Below are 25,158 nucleotides of genomic sequence, written 5' to 3'. Positions count from 1 at the left end.
CTCATGCAGGGCTGAGTGTCTGGTTAGCGATAGAACACCTGCCAAGGGGCTGTGCCACAGGGCAGCAGCACTCAGAGGCAGGGACTGTATGCACAGAATTGCATGACATGATGCCCATTGGAAATAATGGGTGTTGTGTCTGTTTGGATTTATGTGTATATACATTGTCTTTGTTCTTGCCATTGATGTATTGTATGTATATCTGTATATAGGCTTGTGGTAGAATTTAGAATGTTCATGTCAGTCATCAGTTCAGCAGGCTGATTAGTCAGCTTGTTTACTTCCATTTCTTACTGGACGCTTATTTTCCTGTTAGGATGAACTTTCACTCAGATTAGGATTGTTGTTTATTATTTGGTAAGTAATAAAGCTTAGTAACTTTGTTCAATAAACCTAACAAGCCTCAGTTCCCATTCTGTTACACTCCACTACATGGGATTATGACCCAGAGTCCTGGAAATAATAAAATAGGCAACAAGACATTTATGAACAAGAAATGGCTACTTTCGGGTCTACAAAGATACAGCCAGCTGTAGAGATGCTGAGTGATACAAACTATAGAAGTTGGTCATTTAAAGTAAAGATGTGGCTAAATATTCTTGGACTGTCTTGGACTGGAAGAAGAATAGAGACCATTAGAGAGTGGAAGAGAGCAGTAGGCATGGGATGCTACGAACATGCAGGACATGGGACATATCTCTTTAACTGTAAGTGATAAATTGATATACTATATCATATAGAAGATAAGAAAAATGCAAGAGAAATGTGGAAGAGATTGAAGGAGGTTTTTCAACAGAAAATTGTGACCAGTCAAGTCTCTCTTATGCTAAAGTTGTGCAACAAAAGATTCAAAGAAGGATAAAAGTTACAGGAGCACATAGGCTCTTTCTTTGGAGTGTTGAAAGAATTAAAAGAGCAAGAGATAAGATTACCTGAACCAGCCCAAACTGGGCTCTTGCTAAATACTTTGCCTAAGCATTACGTAAGTATTTACTTCCTGCAAATAAAGAATATTTTAATAAATAATAAAGAATAAATAAAGAACCATTTAGCCATGAAACTAGCTGGGTGACTCTGGGCCAGTCACTTCTCTCTCAGCCTAACTTACTTCACAGGGTTGTTGTGAAAGAGAAACTCAAGTATGTAGTACACCGCTCTGGGCTCCTTGGAGGAAGAGCGGGATATAAATATAATAATAATAATAATGTGACTAATTTTTGTACAAGAACGTTTTTTGGAGTTTGATCTGAGAGAACAAACAGAAAGGGAAGAAGCAGTCCAAATATTTTGTGTGTGGAAGTACTTCACATTTAAAGAGTACATGTCCTAGCAGAACAGATAAGCAATTTCAAAGAAAGATAAGGATAAATCTCAGAAAAGTGGATTTTTTAATAAACAGACTTCTGCACATAAAAATGAACGTAAAGAAAAGCTGTGAATCAGGAGTGGCCAGTGCGGGCACCAGCATAGTGGCAAGAGGTGGTGAATAACAGAAAGGTGTGTACTGCAAGGGAAATTATTTGCAGAATTAATACAAACCAGAGTAAAAACAAGATATTTGTAGACAGTGGAGCAACTTCACATTTCCTTAATGATTTTCAAGATTTCTCAGACATTAATATGATAAATGGTCAGTCAATTTTTGCAGATGGAAAAGGCACAGTTCTAAAATGTAATGTTGGAGCAGGTGAAATAAATGAAGTACAGTAAGCATTCCAGATGTCTATTATGCATTCCAGATGCCATGTTTGCAGAATAGTTTATTTAGTGTCAAAACAGCTACAAAAAGGAGCTGCAGAATTATTTTTTAGAAGAAATCATTATTTTGTATTTAAAGAAGGAGAATTATTACTTAAAGCTATGTTAAAAGATGAAGAGCTTCATGTAGAAGAGAGTTGTAGAAGAGAGTTGGCAAATGTAGCAAGTGACTGAACACAAGGACTGCATAACCTTATGGCATCATAGGATGGGTCATTGCAGCATCTTTGAACTGGAAGAGGAGCAGTTGACGAGAGATATAAAAATGAAGCCATGCAAGTTTGAAAACAGTTGCACTGAGTGTGTTAAAGAGAATACTATCAGAAATACATACTCTTCAAACAAGGAAATTCAGTACAGTGAAGTCTTGGGCTTGTTTGTGGTCCCTTCCCAGTGAAGACACCAGGGAGAAATTTGTGTTTTCTGACTTTTATTGATGATTTTTCTTGCTATGTATATAATATATTTGCTGAAGGACAAAAGTGAATATTTATGAAACTTAGTATGTGAGTAGAGTCACTAACAGATTTGGGAAGAAATCTATGACTTTGCATGCTGACAGTGGCAGTGAATATTGCAGAAACGACATTGAGCAGTATTTAAAGGAACAGGGAATTAAGGATGAAAGAACCATTCCTTATACTCCAGAACAAAATGGAATATCTGAGAGGAAAAATAGGTCTTTTCTTGAAATGTGCAGAAGCATGCTACTTGACGCAGGACTGAAAAACAAGTAATGGGGGGAAGCTATTAAGACAGCAACTTATCTACAAAATAGATTATCTACCAAAATCAAAGATTTAACTCCTTTTGAATTGTGGAATGGAAGAAAACCCAGTAAAGCATGCACGTACATCCCTGAGGAGCAGAGAAGAAAATTGGATTGTAGACTCAAGGAAGTAATTTTTGTGGGATGTAAATTGGGCAGTAAAAATTATAGAATACTCGACCCTGCTACAGACACTATCAAGTTGTGCAGTGTTGCTTACTTTGATGAGAAACAGAAATCAAGTGTCCATACAATTTCTAATTGTGACTTAGTTTTTCCGAAAGATAAAGAAACTGAATTACAATGTCAAAATAAAGAAGTAATCGTCAATATTAATCTTGCGGAGAGATCTGATCAGGAAAGTATGATTGACCAACAATTAGAGGTGAGATGTTCAAATAGGATTAACAAAGAGATTCCACCTAAAAGATTCTCCTTTGAGGAAAAAGAGGAGAACCTGCCTGGATCCATAGACTGGCATAAAATAAAAGGAATATCCAATTACGTATAAGTCCAACTTATGTAGATACTTTTTCCTCAGGCTGCTAAGGAAGAGATTTACTTCACTTCACTTCATAAGAATAAGACATGGACACTTGTAAAGTTACCAGAAAACAGAAAAGCTGTAGGATGGCAATTGGGCTTATAAATTAAGGAACAAGGCAATGAGAAGGGGAACGTTGGGATATATATATATATATATACACACACACACACACACACACACACACATACATTGTCTCTGTTCTTGTTACTGATGTATGTATATCTGTGTATAGGCTTGTGGTCGAGTTTAAAATGTTCAGTCATCAGTTCTGTAGACTGATTGGTCAGTTTGTATTTCTTTCTGGACACTTGATACTGTTATTTTCCTGTTAGTATGATCTTCCACTCAGTAGTAGGACTGTTGTTTATGATTTGGTAATAGTTATGTAATAAACCTTAGTAGTTTTATTCAATAAACCTAACAAAGCCTCAGTTTGTGCTTTGTTACACTCTGCTACAGCGTCGTGTTACTCTATGCATGGAGCCCTTACTGCTGAGCACTGTTGCCCTGCTGTGCAGTCCCATCATGGGTGTTTACATGCACTCAGGGGCACGAGTGGTGCTCAAACTGCTCGTGTCCCCCTTGATATTCCCTTTCCCCCTCAGTCATAATATAGTAGCTTATATCTAGAAGTGCCTCACTCACCATCACTGGCCTTTATTCCAGGCCTGCAAAACATGTGAGCCATCATGGCTATTGTAGATTATCAGCCTTATATGGCAGCCTACTAGAGATTCAGTTAACCTCTTGAGGACTTTGTCACACATCAGATACATCATAACAATGGCTTATGATTGTTAATCATAACAATTATGATTGTTAATCATAACAGGGGAGACATGATTGATTGATTGATTAAGTGCCATCAAGTCAGTGTCGACTCTTGGCGACCACATAGATAGATTCTCTCCAGGATGATCTGTCTTCAACTTGGCCTTTAAGGTCTCTAGTGGTGCATTCATTGCTGTCATAATTGAGTCCATCCACCTTGCTGCTGGTCACCCTCTTCTTCTCTTTCCTTCAACTTTTCCCAGCATTATGTACTTCTTGAGGGAGCTGGGTTTTTGCATAATGTGTCTGTAGTCGTTTGTGCCTCAAGTGAAAATTCTGGTTTGATTTGTTCTATGATCCATTTGTTTGTTTTCTTGGCTGTCCATGGTATCCTCAAAAGTCTTCTCCAGCACCAAAGTTCAAAAGCATCAATGCTTTTTCTGTCTTGCTACTTCATAGTTCAGCTTTCGTATCCATAGAGTGTCACAGGAAAACCATGGTCCTAACGATTATAATCTTTGTAGGTGTAGACACATCATGGCATCTAAATATCCTTTCCAAGGCTTTCATTGCAACCCTACCAAGTGCTAGTCTGCGGCATATTTCTTGACTGCTGGATCCTTGATTGTTGATGGTCGATCCTAAAAGGCAGAAGCTATCCACCACTTCAATGTCCATTATCAATTCTGTGGCTGGTTGCTGTACCCGTTGTCATTAGTTTAGTCTTCTTGACATTTAGTCGTAGCCCCATTTTTTTCACGGTGCTACTTGACTTTCATTACTAGAGCTTGCAGATCATCTGCATTCTCAGCTATCAGAGTGGTGTCATCAGTGTAGCCATGTTATTGATGTTCCTTCCTCCAACTTTAAAACTACACATATCTTCTTCCAATCCAAGAGAGCGGTCAAGCCCGCTCTCCCTGCAGAACCCCATCCAGCTCTATACACTGATCGTGTGTGTGTGTGTGTGTTTGTTTTTACATCCTTACACACTTTCTTCAGAAATTGCTGGGTTTGTGGGTTTGTGTGTGTGTTTTTGTAGTGAATATAGGATTTCTACAGTTGCACCCATATGACTCTCACACACAATGAGTTTGAACAGTTTGCTGAAAGGGGGGTGGTATAGAGGACTTGAGACAGGATTTCACACCAACTATGCTGGTGCAACAGTGCTGACATCTAGACTAAGGCTGCACCATCGCTGGGGGAAAGAGTTATTTTTAACTATCTCCCCTTCCCTCTGAAGCCCATTGTGCATCACAAAAGTATGTCAATCAGGGTTACGTGACTGTCAGGGACATATTTTCATGACACACGTGATGGCAGAGCCTTGGACATCAGCACTGTTGCACCACCATAGGGCTGTTCTGGATGGCAGCCTGTGTCAATGTTATACTTATGGTAGAATAGGAAGTGCATGATCCCACATCTCTTCCTAGCCATTGTTCCACTTTTCCTTCTCTAGAGCTTTTTCTGAATGCCACAGCTCTGTGCACATTTACCAAGAAAACCATTCACTTACTAATTTCTTTTCACAGTAACTAATAATGCAACCTTTTGTGTGTACAGTATGTTCAAAAATAAATAGAACTGTGATCAAGCCTGGAAATGTTTTGGGCCCTAGATACCTGAGGGATCGCCTGCTCCCAAGGGCTTCTGCCTGCTTGACGAAGTCATTGGAGGGGGCTCTGTTCCTCATGCTGACAATGAGGGAGGATCAGCTGTCATGCATGCAGGGCAGGCCTTCTCAGTTATTGCTCCTAGACTTTGGAATGGTCTCCCGGTGGGCATCCACTCCTTATCCATCACAATCTTTAGAAAGCAAGTGAAATTTTGGCTTTTTACCCAGGCTTTTATATGAGTTATTTTTGTTGTTGCTGCTTTGTATTTTATGGTCTTATTGTGTTTGTATAAACTTTTAATTAGATGTGTATTTTTACATTCCAATTTACATTCCAATTACATTTTACATTCCAATTTACATTCCAAATATTTTTATTGGGTAATTGTTTTATTGTCTTACATTGTTTTAAATGTTTTGCAAACCACCTTGAGATTGTTTTAATGAAAGGAAGTATAAAAATTTAACGATAGATAGATATCAGCCACTGACATTAATTTTAATTAAGACTAGTCAGTTTCCCTATTTAACCGGTATTTGTAACCAGAGTTTGAAACTAGTTAAATTAACAAGTACCAGTTAAGAGGAAGTCTTGGCCCCTTTCCAGCAGGAGGCCGAACCGTTCAAAATTTGTGTTTAATCCAGGAAGAGGGGACCTGTTTTCTCTATGACAGAATATAGCCCAGCTCTTAAGATAAAAAGTGTAGTGAAGTTTGACGTGTAGAGAAGCTAAACATTAACTCCAGACAGAGAGCCATGGTACACATTGTTCTGTGATTAACTTTGCTTATAACTTTGACATGATTATTGATCTCTGTCTAATGTACAATATTATGCAAAAATATTTCCAGCTCATTCTCACTTTAGCCTACTGTAGCCTACTGTAAATATTCTTTTTTCATTATTTGACCCATGTTACTATATTAATATATTACCTTTTGTACCACCATATTAATGGGCAGGCAAGTAAATATATGCATGCCTGATGTTAAAGTGGTGTCATCCCTCAGGAAATAGACCAGATATTTCATATAAATATTTGACAACGTTTTCTCTGTTGCAAAAAGGCATTGAAGCAAATATATGTGCTTTCCCCTCTTCTAGATTCAAAAAAGATGGCGAGGCTATTACATCCGAAAATATATCCATAATTATTATGCACTGAAGAAGTACCTGGAAGCTATTTCTTTGAATAATGAGATAGTCAGGTAAAGATAAAAGAACTGGGTGGTAAAACTTTAAATTTCTTTTTTTAATATTTCTGAATAGTTTATGGTGCTAATTAAATTATTTCTTTATAGAAAGAATTGCCTCCATTATCCAATATATAAAATAGTCTTTCCCCCTGTCTAAGCATGTGGTGCCAAATTATGATCTCGTTTATACTGGTATGCATGCAGATATGATTCTGTTGAATTCACTGGAATGAGTCCAGAACTGATATAAATACAACAAAACAAAATTTATCTTCTTGAATCTGTGCAGAAGATAATAGTCTAGATTTCCTATATGATTAGGAATAATGCAATAGTATAGAGGCCTAACCACCTAATGGTGCAGTGGGGAAGTAACTTGCCTAGTGAGCAAGAGGCCGTTTCGAATCCCCGGTGGTGTGTTTCCCAGACTATGGGAAACACCTATATTGGGCAGCAGCGATATAGGAAGATGCTGAAAGGCATCACCTCATCCTGCATGGGAGATGGCAATGGTAAATCCCTCCGGTATTCTACCAAAGAAAACCACATGGCTCTGTGGTTGCCAGGAGTCCACACTGACTTAATGGCATAACTTTACTTTATAGAAGGCCTAAGACTGTGATTATGGCCTATCTGTGGCTCTAGTTCAGAGGGGAAGGAGAGAGAGGAAACATTAGGAAAGGGGTTGAAAATAAAACTGCTAATATTATAATGCCCTTATACAAATCTGTGGTGCGACCACATTTGAATACTGCATACAGTTCTGGTCACCATATCTAAAGAAGGAGATTGTAGAATGGGAAAAGGTGAAGAAAAGAGCAACCAAGATGATCAGGGCACCTTCCTTATGAGGCAAGGCTACAGATTCTGGGGCATTTTAGTTTGGAAAAGAGGCAACTACTGGGAGACATGACTGAGGTGTATAAAATTATGCATGGATGTCAGACTCTCAATATGGCCATCTGCTTTCCACTGAGCAAAGACGTTGAAGTGGCCTCAGAGTTTCTCACCGAGGGAGCTTTTCAGGACAGGGCTTGTTACATTCACCAGCCCCACCCTAGCCTAGCTACTCCCACTGCTCAGTCAGAGTCCCAAGGCTCCTTCCACTCCGAGCCCTCCTCTAGAACTATCCCCTCATCACTGGCCAGTCCTCCCTTATATAGCACCTGATGGCTGAGGTAAGTCTTGTGAGATTCCGTCATTAAATCTTGCAAGAGCCACTCCCTATCCTGCAAGGCCTCTTTGTATTTTGACAGTGAGACCATACCTTCCTGCTTGGGCCAGTGACAATGACTCCATATGGGTGTTTTGGTGTATATTTCTTCCCCTGCCTGACTGGGATATCCCTGCAAGTCTTGGGTGGGGAGAGCCCTTTCCAGGAGTTCTTTGCCTTGAGGATTCCCTGACAATGGAGTAGAGAGTAGACAGATACATTTTTCTTCCTCTTTCACAACACTGGAACTAGGGGTCATCCCATGAAACTGAAGGCCAAGAAATTTAGGACTGACAAAAGGAAGTACTTTTTCACATAGCACATAATTTATGGAATTCTCTGCCACGGGATGTGGTCATGGCCCCTAGCTTGGATGGCTTTAAAAGGGGTTTGTACAAATTCATGCAGTACAGCTCTATCAAAGGCTACTTGTCTGGTGTATATAGGCTACCTCCAGCCTCAGAGGCAAGATGCCTCTGAATACCAGTTGCAGAGGAGCAACAGCAAGAGACAGGCGTGCCACAGCTCTTACCAGTGGGCTTCTCAGAGGTATCTGGTGGGTCACTGTGTAAAACAGGATGATCAACTAGATAGGCCTTGGGCCTGATCCAGCAGGCTTGTTCTTATTTTCTTAAGGCAAGGACTGTTAGATCCAGATAATAGGCCTGTGCAAATTCAGATTCAAACATTCAGATTTTATCCGAAATTGTCTGAAATTGGTAAAATCCAAACCCATGGTGTGTTTTGATGTTGTTTTTTAAATCAGTAAAGTCAAAATTAATTCTGAAACATCAAAATTAATTTCAGAAATACTTCAGAATGTCAGAATTAGTAAAATGGAATAGAATTTTTCCTGATAAAGATGAATGGAGAAATCGAAGAAAAATCAATTTGAAGGGAGAGTGAGAAATTATTTCTAACCACAAAAACAGAAAAATGCAAAGTACTTTCACTTACAATGACTGTGTCCTTCTGCAATGGGGAAAGCAAGAATTAATATAAAATCAAAGGAATGTCCTTGTTCCTCCACATGGCGGTTGATTGGTGGTCTTAGAAAGGGCTTCAGATCCAGAATCTTTTGTAATGTCCTGGCTTAAAACAAGCCAGTTTTAGCCCTTTTGCCTATTTATTGGTTTCTCTCCCTTAAAAATTCCCAAAAAATCAGAGGCGTTACCCATAACCTTGAAAAATATAACACAGAGTCTTGCCAATGTGGACTTCTTGTGTGCCAGTTTCATAAGTGTATGTCCATCCATTCAGGAAATATAAAAGCGGGGGGAGGGGCATGCTGTTGCCCCTTTTCATGAAGACAAAGGGCGGATTCCTCCACATGCTGGCGGAATGATGGTCCAAGGAGAGTCTTCCATTTCAGATGGTTTTGTAATGTAATGTAATTTTATTTACAGTCATTGACCAAACAGAGTTTTGTAAAGTTCCGACTTGAAACAAGACATTTTTAGCCATTTTTAAATAAACATTTCAAAAATTCACCAAAAATCAGGGAATTGACCCATCGCTTTGAAAAAAATGGCAGAGAGTCCTTTCCAAACTAGAAAGCCCCATAATCTGTGGCCTTGCTTTCTATAAGGAAGGTGCTCCAGGCGCCTGATAATCTTGGTTGCCTTCTTCTGCACCTTTTCCAGTTCTACAAAGTCCTTCTTAAGATAATGGTGACCAGAACTATATGCAGTACACCATAGATTTGTATAAGGGCATTATAATATAAACATTTTTGTTTTCAATCCCCTTCCTAATGATCCCTACATGGAATTGGCCCTTTTCACAGCTGTTACACACTGAATTGACACTTTCAATGAGGCGTCCACCACATAACCCCAAGATCGCTCTCCTGGTCAGTCACTTATAACTTCACTATATGTGAAGTTTGGGGGGTTTGCCCCAATATGCATCACTTTACACTTGCTTACACTGAACTGCATTTGCCATTTTGTTGCCCGCCCCCCTCCAGGTTGGAGAGATCCTTTTGGAGCTCCTCACAATCTGTTTTGGATTGCACTGCCCAAAATAGTTTGATGTCATCGACAAATTTGGCCACTTTGCTGTTTACTCCAACTTCTAGATCATTTATGAACAAGTTAAAGAGCACTTCTCTCAGTACAGACCCCTGGAGAACACGACTTCTTACATCCATCCTTTGTGAAAACTGCCCATTTATTCCTACCCTCTGTTTCAGTTTCTCTTCTGTACCTTGAGCCTCTCTACTTCCTTAGGGTTTCCAAGGGGAAACCAATTAGAGGGCCTCTGTTCTTTCAAGAGTTTGACAAAAGTGAGAATCTCACCAGATATGATTTCCCCCATTATAATGCTGAGGTTACAGGAGTAGCCTTGCTTGGCAGACTCTTCCTTTCTGAGCAACTCTAGAAAAAGAATACTCTGTTGAAGAAATATTAGTTCATGTTAATGTACAAACCAGGATTCACCCTTTATGTAGGATTAGTAAATTTACAATCATGCCATTTGCACATGTTTTTTTAAAATTGTTAACACCAACAATAAAAAATGAATATAGAAATACAATAGCACTTAGATATATACTGTATGCCACTCGTATTAAACTAGCGCAGAAGAGCAGCAAGCTAGTATGTTTCTGGCTAGCATTTTTTGTTGTTGTTCTTATATTTATGTAACACACATGTAAGATTATGTTTTCATAGTGAGACTGGGCCTTTTACAAAGATAAATTGGTTTGATTAATTTAAATGCTGAGTATGTACTTGCTAGACGTGTAGACTTGCAACCTATAGCCCCATATGCAAAAATTGCCCCGGGTTATGAACAAGAAAATGATATCATGAAATTAAAAACTAGCCTCAGAGATAGAGATTGGCAGCATTAATAAAACATTATAAAGCTGATCTATAGGGAAACTTACAGCGTACTCAGTTGCTCTTCTACTTTTACTGCTTAGCTATTCGTTGGTTTTAACTGTTACTTAATAGTTTGCAACATTAGGTATGATGCAATCAAGTGAGAAAATGAGTTAATTTCAGGAATAGATTGAGTTCATTAGAACCTGTTATCCACAAACCTCCTGCTATGGCTCATGGCTTTCAGCTTCATTTGAAATAAGTCTCACTGGAGCTTCTTTGGATTGCACTACAAGTTACGAAGCAAACATGGGATTCCCAACTGTGTTTTGCCTCATATCACTAATGTGAAGACGCTTGCAAGGAAGAATCAGGCAGAAGGGGGTGCTTAACCTGCTTAATCATGTCCGCAACTGCAAATTCTCCCCTACAACCCCTTTTGGCAGGTTTCTTCTTACCCCTTTTCACCAAAGCCAAACTCCTAAGATGGAAATAAGCCAGCAATGGTGGAAAGGGGGACAGTCAGAGGGGCAGGCATTTAGAGAGGAGAATCAGTGGGCATGGGAACACTCCCACCCATTGATTATCCCTGTAAATCCATCCCTACCCCCACCCCTGTGTTCACAATTCATTGTTAAATGTGAGTTTGGGAATTAGTAATGTGTAGTTCTGTCCCTTTCCTAATCTCTAAGGAAGTAGCCTGGTCAGAAACTGAACACTGTCCATTCTCAAATCTAGGATATCTCATGGAGCTGCTATCCTTGTGAGTAATAGCGTAGTGGTTAGAGTGCTGGACTAGGACCGGGAAGACCTGAGTTCAAATCCCCATTCAGCCATGAAGCTTACTGGGTGACTCTGGGCCAGTCATGTATCTCTCAGCCTAACCTACCTCACAGGGTTGTTGTGAGGATAAAAATATCCATGTTCACCGCTCTGAGCTCCTCAGAGGAAGAGCTGGATATAAATGTAATAAATAAAATAATTATCCTGCTTTTAACACAAGAGCCTGAGTTCCTTAGAGATCCAAAGGAATTAACCATGCAGATTGACTTCTAAAAATATCCTAATTTTTACTTTGTACTACTTTGCCAAATCTTTGATAAACTTTCCAGTCAAGCAAAAGAAAAGCCTGCCTTGTTTGTGTTGGGAACAAGCATGAGTTCTCCAGAAGTCTGAGCAGCCTGACATAACCTTTCCCACAAATATTGTAGAATGGCCTTAAACATGCTGGCATTCCCTTATGACAAATCATCCTATCCCCTTCATTCAGCACCAACTCAGTCCAAGCCTATGAACTCTTCTACATTTTGAAACATTCTAACTAATTTCTGTTTTCATAATCTCTTCTTTCCATACCTTGTTGGCAGTGAAGCTTCAAAGTGCAAATGTTCTCAGCCCCATCAGTGCTGACTCCTTTTGACCACTAGGGGCATAAAGGAGTGAAGATAGCGAGTAAGGGACTCTCAGCTGATCTCCTTCTGCTATTTTTGAATTCAGCTTTGAGTCATTTCTCATTGGTAGATTGTTACTCTCAGGGCTCTTTCTCTCTGCTGTATTCTGTATTTACCTGAATCTAAGTCTAGGATTTTTCCAAGTTCTTTGATATTCAAAATTGAGGGATCATCTTAAATTTAGGGCCCTCTTCCTTTGGGGAAAATAGTATACCTATTTTTTGGCCATTTTTGAAAGGGGGTCATCTTCTATTTGGGTAAATACAGGTATAACTCTCACTCTCTTGCTTGTTCTGTGAGTTCATTGTTGCCTCAGACACAGTGAGGTCATTCACACAATCAAAAACTGTGTTCTACCTGGGTTTGGGAATTGTGTGTGCTCCCAACTTTCAGTTCTGTGGAAGCAAGGTAAGAGGAAAACCTGGGTAGAAGTGATTGTGTGGAAGCAAGATAGGAGGAGAAGTTACCCAGGTTTTTTTTCCTACCTTGCTTCCACACAACTGAAAATTGGGAAAACACACAGTTCCCAAACCTGGGTAGAACACAGTTTTTGATTGTGTGAATGACCTCAGTGTCTAAGAGTCTCTAGCTCAGCATTTAGACTGATTTAGTCTGTCTGCCTAGTTTCTTTTAGTACAGGGTGCAGGTTATCCTATTTTGATTTATTTCAATAAAACCTTTATTTGTTGTTTTTTTAACATAACTTGATATCTCCAGACAATCTGTTATTGCCAAAAATCTTTACAACCAGAGAATACTCTACTGCATGGGGATCAACCAATGTTCTTCCCCATACCCTAACCACCAGTTAGTCAATGCAGTGAACTGTTGGGAGCTGTTGATGGCAAATCCACCATCTAGATGTCTAGGAGAGGCCTGCAACCTTGGAAAAGCCTCTGCCAGTCTGTGAAGAGAATACTGAGTTAGATAGACCAATGGTCTGACTCAGTATAGGGCAGCTTCCTATGTTCCTGTGTACATCAGATGGACCATAAAGATCCTGCAGTCTGAGGTGGTGACTGCTTTTCAGTGACTGCTTAAGGGAATAAACTCCTTGGGACAATTCAGGAATATTTTGGGAAACTGAGAGGAGTAGTGCATATTCCATTTTATGATGGGTAAAGGTTTCTGTCAAGGTCTGGTTAGTGTCCTGGTTGACTGCATCAGGAACCGTACCCTGGAGTGCTGGAGAGAACCCCGAGACTGGGAGGCTGCTTGCAGCCTCCTGGCTGGGGGTCTCCTTATGTGTTGCTGCGATGTCGAGCTGCAGCACGGCAATACACAACCACAAAACCTGGGTTAGTGGAGCGCTCACTGCACTAACCTGGGCTAAGGGGAGGGGTAGGTAAGTGGGTGACCCACTTTGGGGAAACCGGGCTCAGTTCCCACGGTCCATGGGCTAAGCTCCCTTAGCCTGCTTTCCACTGATAGTGAGAGTCACCTCACGATCTCATTTAAGTCCCAGATCCCATATCAATTTCTTTAGGAGCTTTAATGCAGAGGGAGAGCATTGGGATGGAGGGGGGCACAACCCTCCAATGAGAACAAAGGATTGAAGCTGCGGGAGGGGGAGAATGATTGATTAGGATGGGAGAGGAAATGGACTGAGTTATATGGATGAGAGTTGGGGAGCATGTTATTGAGCAGTATCTCACTTGGTCCTACAAGTTATCCAGCTCAAAGTGCTTATGGGGAGTAGATTGTGTCTTAGCCACAAATTGCCTTTCACCAACTCCCAAGACAGCTTTATATCTGATGAGGATGTAACTGTTGTCATTCAGTCCTTCACCTGGAGGATAGTTTACTGGAATATACTCTTTGTACAGCTACCCTTGAGGTCTGTTTGGAAGCCATGCATTTATTTATTATTTATTTTTCTTTGTAAACCGCTTTGAGAACTGTTGCTGAAATGTAGAATATCTATGCTCTGGTGGTATTCCAGTGTGAAAGTTCAGTGGGGCCCAAGATGGTGATGCGTAACAGGAGTACATGAATAAGAGCACATTGAAGCCATGTTCCAGCATCTGCACTGGCTTCCCATTAATTTCCAGGCACAGCTTAAAGTACTGGCCAAATTTGAATCTGTTTGATAAAAAAAAACTGGGCAACTAACCTTTTTTAAAACCAGTATTTAATTGAACAATGCACTGCAGTGAAGGGATGAATCTAGCATTTCTAGAGTAGAGGGAAAGTAATTATGGGGCATTTTGACTGCTGAAGAACCTTTATTAAGATTACTTACAGACTTTAGTGTCTTCTGTAGATTGATTCTGCTGTTAAAATCCAAGCCTCAGTGTGTATCACCATTTTATATAGTCCCAATTGCAACAGATTTCACAGTCTTCTACTTTATCTAAAGTGGGATCTTAACTGTAAAGTAAGTAGAAAAGAAGGAAAAGGTGCAGTTTCATTAAGCTCTAACATATCATTGGCTGTCAGGCTGGCCTTGTTATGCTGTCCATCCTCATTTAACTATCCCACAAGATCTCTTAATGAAGTTAAGCCCCAAGTTCACTCCAATAATTCTGTGGCAAGAGTTTGTGCAATGTAACAATTCATCACTTGTCAGGAAGGCACTTTTAGTTTATACATTTAATAAGGGCATCCTCTAGCTTGGTTAATTAGAAGTGAACAGTTTGCATATTTACTAAATGTGGAGTGTCATTGCCACCACGGCCTATTGCCTACATGAATTATTTCTCTATCTGCAATAAACAGCTGGGTAATTATTACTGCCATAATCAGATAAATTCCCTCTGTAAGGCTTTTCTTACATGGCAATTCTTTGAACTCATCCAAAGCTGAACAAAATTTATGAACTCCAGCAGCTAGGCCACTTTTTCATACGATGCTGTCCCTATTTCAAGGACACATATAGCATCATAAATATTGTGTAAATCTGGAGGATAAATATGATTACCTAAATATTATATATTAATAAATTTGATTGTTCAAAATATAGTTCTCAGATTATAACATTTAAATATAGCTGTCCTGCCCTTATCGAATTGTAGCTAGCTGTCAGGCCGTCTATGGTACAGGGTAAAGGAGCCAAGCTCTGAGACTAGAAATGAAAATGACTGGGAGAGAAACAACCAGGGGTGGAAGTGTGTGAGTATGTGTGGTGGTGACATTTGCTCAATTCGTATGAACAGTTCTCTAACTTTAGTGCTTTCATAGGCATTAACCAAATTTTAGAAGCAATCCTTTTAGTAGGTGATTAAAATTATACAGAATTTCATATATTATTGCTTTCCAACCACTGTCTTAAAACAATTCTGTTTATCACTAGAAAAAAATATACTGATGAGCTGTAGCAGACAGCAAATGACTAATATCATGTAGCTATAGTCCCACAGTCATGTGTGCATTCCAATCATTCCACCCATAGAACTTTTTTTGCTCCAGGATCTATTGGGATGTATCCTAATCCTAGAGCTCATGGAAGAAAATTCCTACATGGGAGCTTCCCTACCCCTTCCTTCTGCCCACAGCAGTTCCATGGTCCCTGAAAATTCATTCTTGAGGGTCAAGGGACACTCTAGAGTAGGATAGGATGTGGCATAGAAGACTGTCCAAAGATGAGGAGATCAGTGAAAATGGCCCTCCCTTGCATGAATGAAAGTGCCTTCCATTTACACAAAAGCTGGTTAGTATATAGCCAATTCTTGTTCATTTCACTGATCTGCCTTTAGGTTTTTTGGGACTCCAGACTATGGGGTTCCACTGGGTCCTATTAAGGAGGGAGAAGGGGCTTTAAGTGAAGCAAAGGGTCTAAGCAAGACAGAGATACTCATTGTGGGAGGTTGAGACTTAAGAAGTGATTTAGATCTGCCTGTTCTTGACGGGGTCACACTCGCCCGGAAAGCACAGGTACGTAGTCTGGGAGTACTTCGGGACCCAAACCTCTCTCTGATTTCTCATGTTGAGGCAGTGGCCAGGAGTGCTTTCTATCAGCTTTGGCTGATTTGTCACCTATGTCCATTTCTGGAGATAAACAACCATAAAACAGTGTTGCATATGCTGGTAACATCCAGGCTTGACTACTGCAATGTGCTGTATGTTGGGCTGCCTTTGTATGTAGTTCGGAAACTGCAGTTAGTACAGAATGCAGCAGCCAGGTTGGTCTCCAGGGCTGCCAAATGAGATCATATTACACCCATTTTGAAAGAACTACTGTGGCTGCCAATAAATTTCCGGGCGAAATACAAAGTGCTGCTCATTACCTATAAAGCCCTTAACGGCTTGGGTCCGAAGTATTTAAGAGAATGCCTTCATCTTCATCAACTCCTCTGCCTCTCAAGATCATCTGTGGGGGGGATCCAGTTTAGGTTGCCACCAGCTCGTTTGGTGGTCACTTGAAATTGGGCCTTTTCTAGAGTTGCCCCGGCACCCTGGAACGTGCTTCCTAATGAAATTAGAGTTTCCCATTCTCTGAACGTTTTTAAAAAGGACCTAGAACCATACTTGTTTAGTCAGGCTTTTAGTTTATAGTTTTAAAGTTTCAGTTTTTAGAGTTTTTACTGTATTTTAAATTGTTTTAATTATGTTTATATTTTAATGGTTTTTATATTGTGAACCGCCCAGGAACTTTTTATATAGCGTGGTGTATAAATGCACTCACTCACTCACTCAATCAATCAACCAATCCCTTTTCAGGTGTTATCAGCATAAGCAGTGCTCACGCTTAGGGCAGGGAAAGCAGGAAGGAAGTCCCACTTCCCCACTGTCACTCACCCTCTCCCACCTGACAAACATATGGCACAGTTTGTCTGGAGGTGCCTTAAGTGTGTTCACTGGTGATTTTGTGAGCAGCAACCTTGAGGTTCCAGCTCACAAAATCACCGGTGAACATGCTTATGGCGCCTTCCCCTTCAGACAAACTGTGCCGTGGTGTGTGTACCCCGCGGGAGCAGCTGGCTGATAGCAGCAGGCTGGGACTTCCTCCCCTCTGTCGCCACTATAAGCATGAGTGTCACTTGTGCTGATGTCTGAAGAGGGCTTAAGTGGGGCTGGAAGTGTGTCAATGAATGCAAAAGATCAGGAGGGGGTAGCAGATGGGGCAATGAGTGAAACTAAAGTGTAAGATATGAGCAAAGAGGCAGCAAGACAGAAGAGTGAGCAAGAAGGGTAGCAAGGGGGGATAAAGAAGCAGGTGGTTCCAAGCTGAACAATTAGAAAACAAACATCTCATGAGTTGCAGATGGCTGCTTTCCCATATCAGACGTGTCTTCGCAGCTTGTCATTTTGTGTCATATGGTTGCTGGTGACCTCTTTTGGCAAGGGGACATTCATCTGACAGGCGACAATGTATGGGGCACCAGGTCTCCTCAGTTCCTTATGGCCTGGAAATGTTCCTTTGATGTTAGTTACCAATATACCTTCTACTATCTCCATTCATTTCCATTCCCATGTTCCCATCTTATCCCAGTCCCACCCCACCTGTAGTTCCCCCTAATTCAAACAATCCCAGCACCTCGCATAAACAACATCTTCCATTCAAACATTCTGTTTCTTAGCCCATTGATTGCTCAGATTTCTATGAGGCTGTTGTCATGCATAGCCTAACCTGGGCTAGGGATGCCCAGCCCGGGTTAGACTGCACATGAGAACTGCTGGGCACCTGATCCCAGTGCGCCATGCGCTGCCTAGCCTGGCTTTTAAGTCCAGCTGTTAGCTGAGGTTAAGGGAGTGTGCACTCCCTTATCCCCGGCTACCTGCTCATGTGTGAGCACCGGCTGCTTCCAGCCTAGCTGATACAGAGATAGGTGCCTAAAGTGCCCATCTCTTGGGGGGATCCTCCAGTGTATCGTGTGTGTCATGCGCTGCATTGTTGGCTTCACATAGTCTGGGACAGTGAGTCCCAGCTTTAGATCAATCTGCCCTGCTTTGTGTGGATCAGCACAGAGCTGGGCTGATTGTGTGGGAGTGTGCTTCATGCTCCAAACAAACAAACAACAATCGTGTGGGGGCAAGGCAAGGTTTGGGAAGCCATCCCCCTGCCTGCCTGCCCGCCTGCCTGGTGGGTCATGTGAATGGCTCCTCTCAGTTGTAAGATTAGCTTATGCCCTTTATATATAAATTTAGTAGTAAAAAACCACCGGTTTAAGATGAGAATTAAGATAGGCTTATATTTTCACTCATGCTCTAAAAAGCATGGGAATTCCAAGTAAAGGTTTCCACCTTAACTTATACACCATAGACGCACCACCGCCCGCTTATACCCAGCTGCACAGACCAGTAGGGATCTGCATGGAACAGGTGGGGGCCGGTTCGACGGTGGGGGTGAGATAACTTGAAGGGTGAGGAGGGTGCACTTTACCCCTTAATCAACTGACACACACACCCCCCGCCAGTGCTGGCTGGAAAACTGGTCCATCAGGGCAGCAGTATACCTCCCTGCCGCCCCATATGCTCTTTGGACCAGAAGTAGGTGGAAGTAGCTTGTGTGTGTGCACTTTGTGCATGCGCCCGATGAGCGTGATGTGCTCATGCACACACCTGACGTGCACACACGCATGAGTGTACTACGTTCTACGTAATTCCACCTACTTACATAAGAACAGCCCTGCTGGATCAGGCCCATGGCCCATCTAGTCCAGCATCCTGTTTCACACAGTGGCCTGAAGAGCGGACGAAGAGCGGATGGGGCGGCAGGGAGATACGCTTCCGCCCCGCTGGACTGGTTTTCCAGCTAGCGCCAGCCAGGTGGGGGAGCAGAGGGAGGGGTAAGTGCACCCTCTCCCACCCTTAAAGTTATCCCAAACCCGTCAAACCGGCCAGTGTCCAAACCTGTTTGGAGGTCCATAAAAGGGCCTCCAAACAGGTTTGTGCACATCCCTACAGATCAGCACGTCAGTTTTGGCTAGAGGTCAGGACAAAACGCGTGGGTTTGAAGGACCAACGACTGTGGAGTACCGACAACTGAAGTTGAACAGTGCTTTTTCTAAGGCAAGGGAGCAGTATTAAAAGATATAGATGCAGTGGCGGGAAGAAAGAAGAGGGCAGGGCAGGAAATTGAAGGGATGGGCTCTCAAAGCTCTGACAGGTTGGAACTGACCACTATACTGGTTGTGGGTAATGCTGTGGGCACTGCAGCTTCAAAAGTCATACTGCACAGATTTTTAGCAATAAAGATGAATGTTTCAGCCTCTGAAAACACAACTTTGAGGATCAATTGTGAAATTGATTGGATCCCAGAGGGATATATAAGAGGCACTTTTATATATCCCTCTGGCATGCTGTCTAAAGGCTGAAACTATGCAAATTGACTACAAAATCATTTAAATTCTACTTCCTCAGTCTGAAAGAATGTTGCCAATGCTTTAAACCCCTGTTCAAAAGAGAAAAACTGCTCTATCTAAACCATTTTTCAATAGATCTTCCACCAAATTTGCAGGGCAAGTGTCTCTTGTCACTTAGTGAATGTTTGCTGATGGCCAGGTAGATTGGACAAATGGTTTTGATTTTATAAGCAATAGAATGTTCAGGGCATATAATGGTGGAATGTTGAAACTACTAGAACGACTGTGTGAGTATAATATACCACTTTGAGAACTTTTCCTGTTTGTTCTGTTCTGGTAATAATATAGAGCATATACTTTTATCTCTGTACCAGCCTTCAACTCTATTGCATGGTGGAAATATGTGGCTTTTCTATCTCTTGTGTTTTGGGTGTGGAGCTTTGTGAACCTTACAGATTTGTAAGACAGAATTCCAGCTCCAGGAGAACTTTGTTGATTGTGGACCGGCACCTGCGGTTTCACATATCCGCGGTATGGTAATTGTCACCCGACCTTGGTATACATGGAAAAAAATAGACATTTAAAGTGTCTCGCATATCTGTGGGTCAGGGATGGATGGAAATGAACTCTGAGGTTATTTCCGCCTGCCATTTTGTGGACAGGAGCCATTTTGTGGCACCTTTTGTTTGTTTTTTAAAAAATGAGGGTAAATGCTATTTTTCATGAAAAAACCCCACTTTTTTGCTTTGGGAGGCATTGCTGGACAGCTGGGGACACACAGAGTATCGTTGGGTACCCCCCCATTTCCCCCACTTTCAGTCGATTTTTCATCCCATTTTTGCCAGCCCCCCTGTGCCGTTTTTGCCAACCCCTTTGCACTTTCACCAGCTCCTTGGCACTATTTGCACCAGCCCTTTTGCAGTGTTTCCCCCCTATTGCCCTGCTGCCTCAGGAACCTAACCCCCCATCTCCCATTGCCCTAATGTCCCATTATCCGCAGTGTCACTATCCGTGGTCCCCCTGTGGAACGGAATCCCCGCAGATAACATTGTTCTCCTGTACAAGGTTCTTGAGACAGACTGATAAACATGAAAAGTAAAATTGGTGAGAATTTTGACTCACCATTTGTGGTGAGTCTTCTGGACAAGGACCTTTAAATGCTCAGTTGCTTCTGTCCAGCAAGCAGTAAAATAGGTAAATGGATCCAAGTTTGGAAAGAAATTGAGGTGTTCAGCCCACTCAGCCTTGTATTCAGGTAATAGGCTGGAGGACTACTGACACAACACTTTTAGATGGAAACAGGTGCAATGAAATTCTCGTGGTCATGGAGAGAATATTGTAGAAAGGCTGGTTTGGAAGTTAGCTTAAGTCCTCAAGATTCATTTATACGCTAAATAAATGTGGCAATGTAAAGCTCGTAATTCAGTGAATGATCAGTTTTCTTATAGTAACTAGACCAATGCTTCATTTAAATCTCCATTTTACCAAAATAATATTTTCTGTAATGGTTTGGATTACTGAACCTTCTGAAACACAGTGGCCGACATGTTCCAGTGTTATGAGGGAAGAGCTAGTCTCTTCCACAGATTGACTGCGGTAGAACAAAGCCATGTAGCCAATCACATGTGCAGGGGAGCGGGGGATGTGATTTTTGCTGCTCTCCCTTTCCTTCAAAATATCGTTTTCAGCTCCCAGAAATATGTCCCTGCCCTGAGTGCTGTGCTTGAAAGAGGAGGAGAGGGGTATGTGTGAGCCTTCAGCTCTCCCACTCTCATTCTTGTAGCAGTTTATGATTTCTTGTTACATTTGAGTTCTGCCAGTGTTTCTTTGATGTTGATGGCAAAAGATAATATATGCTGTCCCTTGTCACATTTTGAGAGATTCCATAATGCATAAGAAGATCCTCCAAGGAGCTAGCTACTGCATCTCCTCATAGATCTGTTTGTAGTTGTAGCTACATCCCCTTCCCAAACTTGTATCCAGTTATTTGTCTGTCTATTGTTCAATTTATATACCATCTGTCATAAAATGCATCCCAAGGCAGTTTACAAAAGTTAAAATACATTAAACTCCATAAAAATCACATTAAAATATTAAAATCAATTAAGAACAATGCAACCATTAAAACATCAAAAAGCAGCCGCCATAAAAGGACAAAGAGCAGCAGGAGAGCAAAGAGACTGGTGACACCTAAGGGGTAAAAGCTTGAACAAATAAAGTTTTTAGTTGTTTTTCTAAGCAGCCACAGATGTCAGAGAACGGGCACTTAGCGGGGGAGCATTCCAAAGCTTAGGGGCAACAACAGAGAAGGCCCTGTCCCATGTGCAGAACAGTTGAGCCTCCCTCAGTGTCGGCACATGGAACAAAGCCTCCTAAGATGGGGGATCCTTTTGGATCCATATGGGTCCTCCTGGGCTCCCCTGTCTCTTCTTCTTTCTGTTTAGAAAATATATGTTGGTGAAAGTCATTGTTGGGAAAGGTGGGCAGTGTCCTGAAGGAATCACTGCTGGTGCAACACTGGCTGTAATCCCCAGATGTTGATATAATGTGGAATGTTCAAGCTCAGTGCATGTTCCTAGCAAGACTGCGGAAATCAGATTGGAGGTCATGTATCCATACTCTTTAAATATTACTTTAATGTAATTAATAACTGAAATATGAACTTTGCAGTCTTTTGAAATAGTTCAAGATACATATGGGCTTAACTGTTGTTGAAGATCATTAGAAAAACCAAATAATAGAGGATGGGCAGAATTTGTTGAGTTTAATGGGGCTTACTCCCAGGAAAGTGTATATAGGCTTCCAGCCTTGCTATACAGAATGGCCACGGTCCTTACTTAGTCCTACTCAGAATAGATCAATTGAAATAATGGTATTTAAATTAAATATGAAGTGAATTCCCATTATTTCAGTGTGTCTACTCTGATTAAGACTCAGCCAGGATCCCAGCCAATTAGTTCAAAACTGCTGTTAAGAAAACCACCTTTTCTCAGACAAATTCACCAGAAATCATATGGTCATGTTTTGTAGCTTGTGAAAATATATTTCCATTGACACCTTACACAACAAAATTGTGTTTTTTTCTCTTCGCTGGGAGAGATCATCAGGAGATTTGGTGCAGGGTGTTATCAGTATGCTGATGACTACCAAATCTGTTTCTCCATGTCAGCATCATCAGGAGAAGGCATAACCTCCCTTACTGCCTGCCTTGAAGCAGTGATTGGCTGGATAAGGGATAACAAACTAAGACTGGATCCAAATAAGGCGGAGGTACCTATCGTGAGAGCCACCTAATTGCGCAGCAGGGAAATGACTTGACTAGCAAGCCAGAGTTTACAAGTTCAAATTCCCGCTGGTATGTTTCCCAGATGATGAGAAACACCTATACCTGGCACCAGAAAGATAGGAAGGTGCTGAAAGGCATCATCTCATACTGCGCAGGAGATGGCAGTGGTAAACCCCTCCTGTATTCTACCAAAGACAACCACAGGGCTCTGTGGTTGCCAGGAGTCAACACCGACTTGATGGCACATTTTACCTTACCTTATTGTGTGGGGTTGGAACTCACAAGATAAATTTGTTCTGCTGGTTCTGTATGGACTCACACTTCCCCAGTAGGAACACCTATGCAGTCTGGGAGTGCTTTTGGACCCAGACCTCTTCCTGGTGTCTCAGGTTGAGGCAATGGCCAGAGGTGCTTTCTATCAGCTTCGGCTGATACACCAGCTGCGTCTGTTTCTTGAAATAAATGAACTCAGAACAGAGGTACATACTGTATGCTGGTAATCTCCAGACTTGACTACTGCAATACGCTCTATGTGGGGCTGCCTTCGTACGTAGTCCGGAAGTTGCAGTTGGTACAGAATGCAGGAGCCAGGTTGGTCTCCAGGTTATCTCAAAGACTGGAGGACTGGAGTGGTGGAGTGGCTCAGAAACATCTTGGGTTAAATATTACTCCTTTATTGAAAGAACTACACAGGCTAACAAGTTTCTGGGGAAAATACAAGATGCTGACTATAACCTATAGACCCTTAAACAGCTTAGGCTCAGGGTATTTAAGACATCTTCTTCAACTATGAGCCCAATCACTGATTGAGATCATCTGGAGAGGATCATCTGCAGTTGCCATCAGCAAATCTGGTGGCTACACAGGGATGGGCCTTCTCTGTTGCTGCCCCAAGTCTCTGGAATGTGCTCCATGCTGAAATAAAAGCCTCCCCATCTCTGACAACTTTAAAAAGTCTTTAAAGACACATTTATTCACCCAAGCTTTTAAACTAGATTTGTGTTTTTAAATTGTTTTAAAGTTTTCTGTTCTAATTTGTTTTATGTTGCTTCCCCAAACAAAGGTTTGGAGCAGTATACAAATATAATAAATAAATACATACATAAAATTGGCCAAATACTTACTGAGATAATAAGATTTAATATGTGTGTGATGCCGGCCATCTTGATGATATCATCACAGCCAAGAACCACACATGCAAGAGTGACACCATGGTAATTCTTTATCTAGAGAGGATTTCAGATCAAACAAAACCACCCATATAAATTTCTCACAAAGTTTGCCACAAATGTACGTATGTTCCCAGGCTATTATAGCAATGGAGATATCTTCCGATACGCTACATTTGACCATATAGCTACATTTAGAAACCAGCCCCCGCCTCTATATCACGGGCAGTATATAAATATGATTGACAGAAAAATCAATAAATTTTGTGTGTGTTTGTAAGGTAATCCATTGGTAAAACTAAGTAGGTAGGTAAAATTGATTTGCAGTAGGTTAACTTCTCTTATGCTAAGGCTATCTATTGCCTAAGTTGTAGGAATTTTATGATTTGGGAGCGAAGCCATTTTGAATCAAAATAACTTTGTGTTCTTTCCTTTCCTAGGCAAATTATACTATATATTGATTTTTCTGAATTGCCCTTTGCTTTACTTAGTCCTATGAATTTATAGTTATCTAGTCACACTATCGCAACATTCTAGTTAAAGTGCAAACAAAATGCAATATTGTGATAGTTCAATTAAAATATGTCTGTATAAATCTGCAAAATCATAGTGTTCTGTGCATCACCATTAGGATCTGAATATTGCTGAAATCATCATTTAGAAACCTTCACCAAAATGCTAGGAACAATATTATATGTGGTTTCATAACCTTTATAGAAACAGAAGGAGCACTGTCAACCAAATTTGCATCTTATAGCTGGAACCAACACCACTGCACACTGCATAATGAAAATTCAGAATAACAATAAGTTACCTTGGCACATGAATGAGTTTTATTTTTAATACCTAAGCAAAAGTGAAAAATTCACTGCCTTAGACATTTGTTGCATATAATCTTAGTTGAGTCATGATGACAAGTGTTCCTAAGTGCATTACTTCCAAAACAGGAATGCATTTAAGAAGTGAAATGATCTAAGTTATTATGGCATTTTATCACAGAAAGATTCTATTACTGGTTTTCCAATTTTTCCAAAGTATTAGCCACCCATTTTGGCATTTAGTAAGGCATTTGGGGACACACTGTCAACCAGCATTATACATATTGTTGAATAACAATAACTACATCAATTACTCATCCACAGCATTCCTTTTTGGTGGTTTGTGTGGACTGTTTTCCATGGTTTGGTTTGAGTTTGAACCGAATGTTTTGGAGATAAGCTCTCAGATCTGTAATTGAAATGGTTTCAGTATTAACGTGCAAGTAGCTGGACACTTTTTTCTAGGGCTTCTTTAGGCTGCAATCAT

The 25,158-nt window shown here is 41.1% G+C and overlaps 1 protein-coding gene across 1 annotated transcript in view; it reads left to right on the top strand.

Annotated features, from left to right (window-relative positions):
* The window catches only part of SPATA17 (spermatogenesis associated 17), a 139,359-nt gene that overhangs the window by 17,857 nt on the left and 96,344 nt on the right, over window positions 1-25,158 (top strand). The window contains 1 exon segment of the mRNA XM_053309011.1: window positions 6,571-6,674. Coding sequence (XP_053164986.1) covers window positions 6,571-6,674 — 104 coding nt within the window.

The sequence above is a fragment of the Hemicordylus capensis genome, chromosome 1 (genome assembly GCF_027244095.1).
Source record: "Hemicordylus capensis ecotype Gifberg chromosome 1, rHemCap1.1.pri, whole genome shotgun sequence".
NCBI lineage: Eukaryota > Metazoa > Chordata > Lepidosauria > Squamata > Cordylidae > Hemicordylus > Hemicordylus capensis.
Note: the sequence above shows the minus strand (reverse complement) of the source record. Positions and strands in the feature narration are given on the sequence as shown.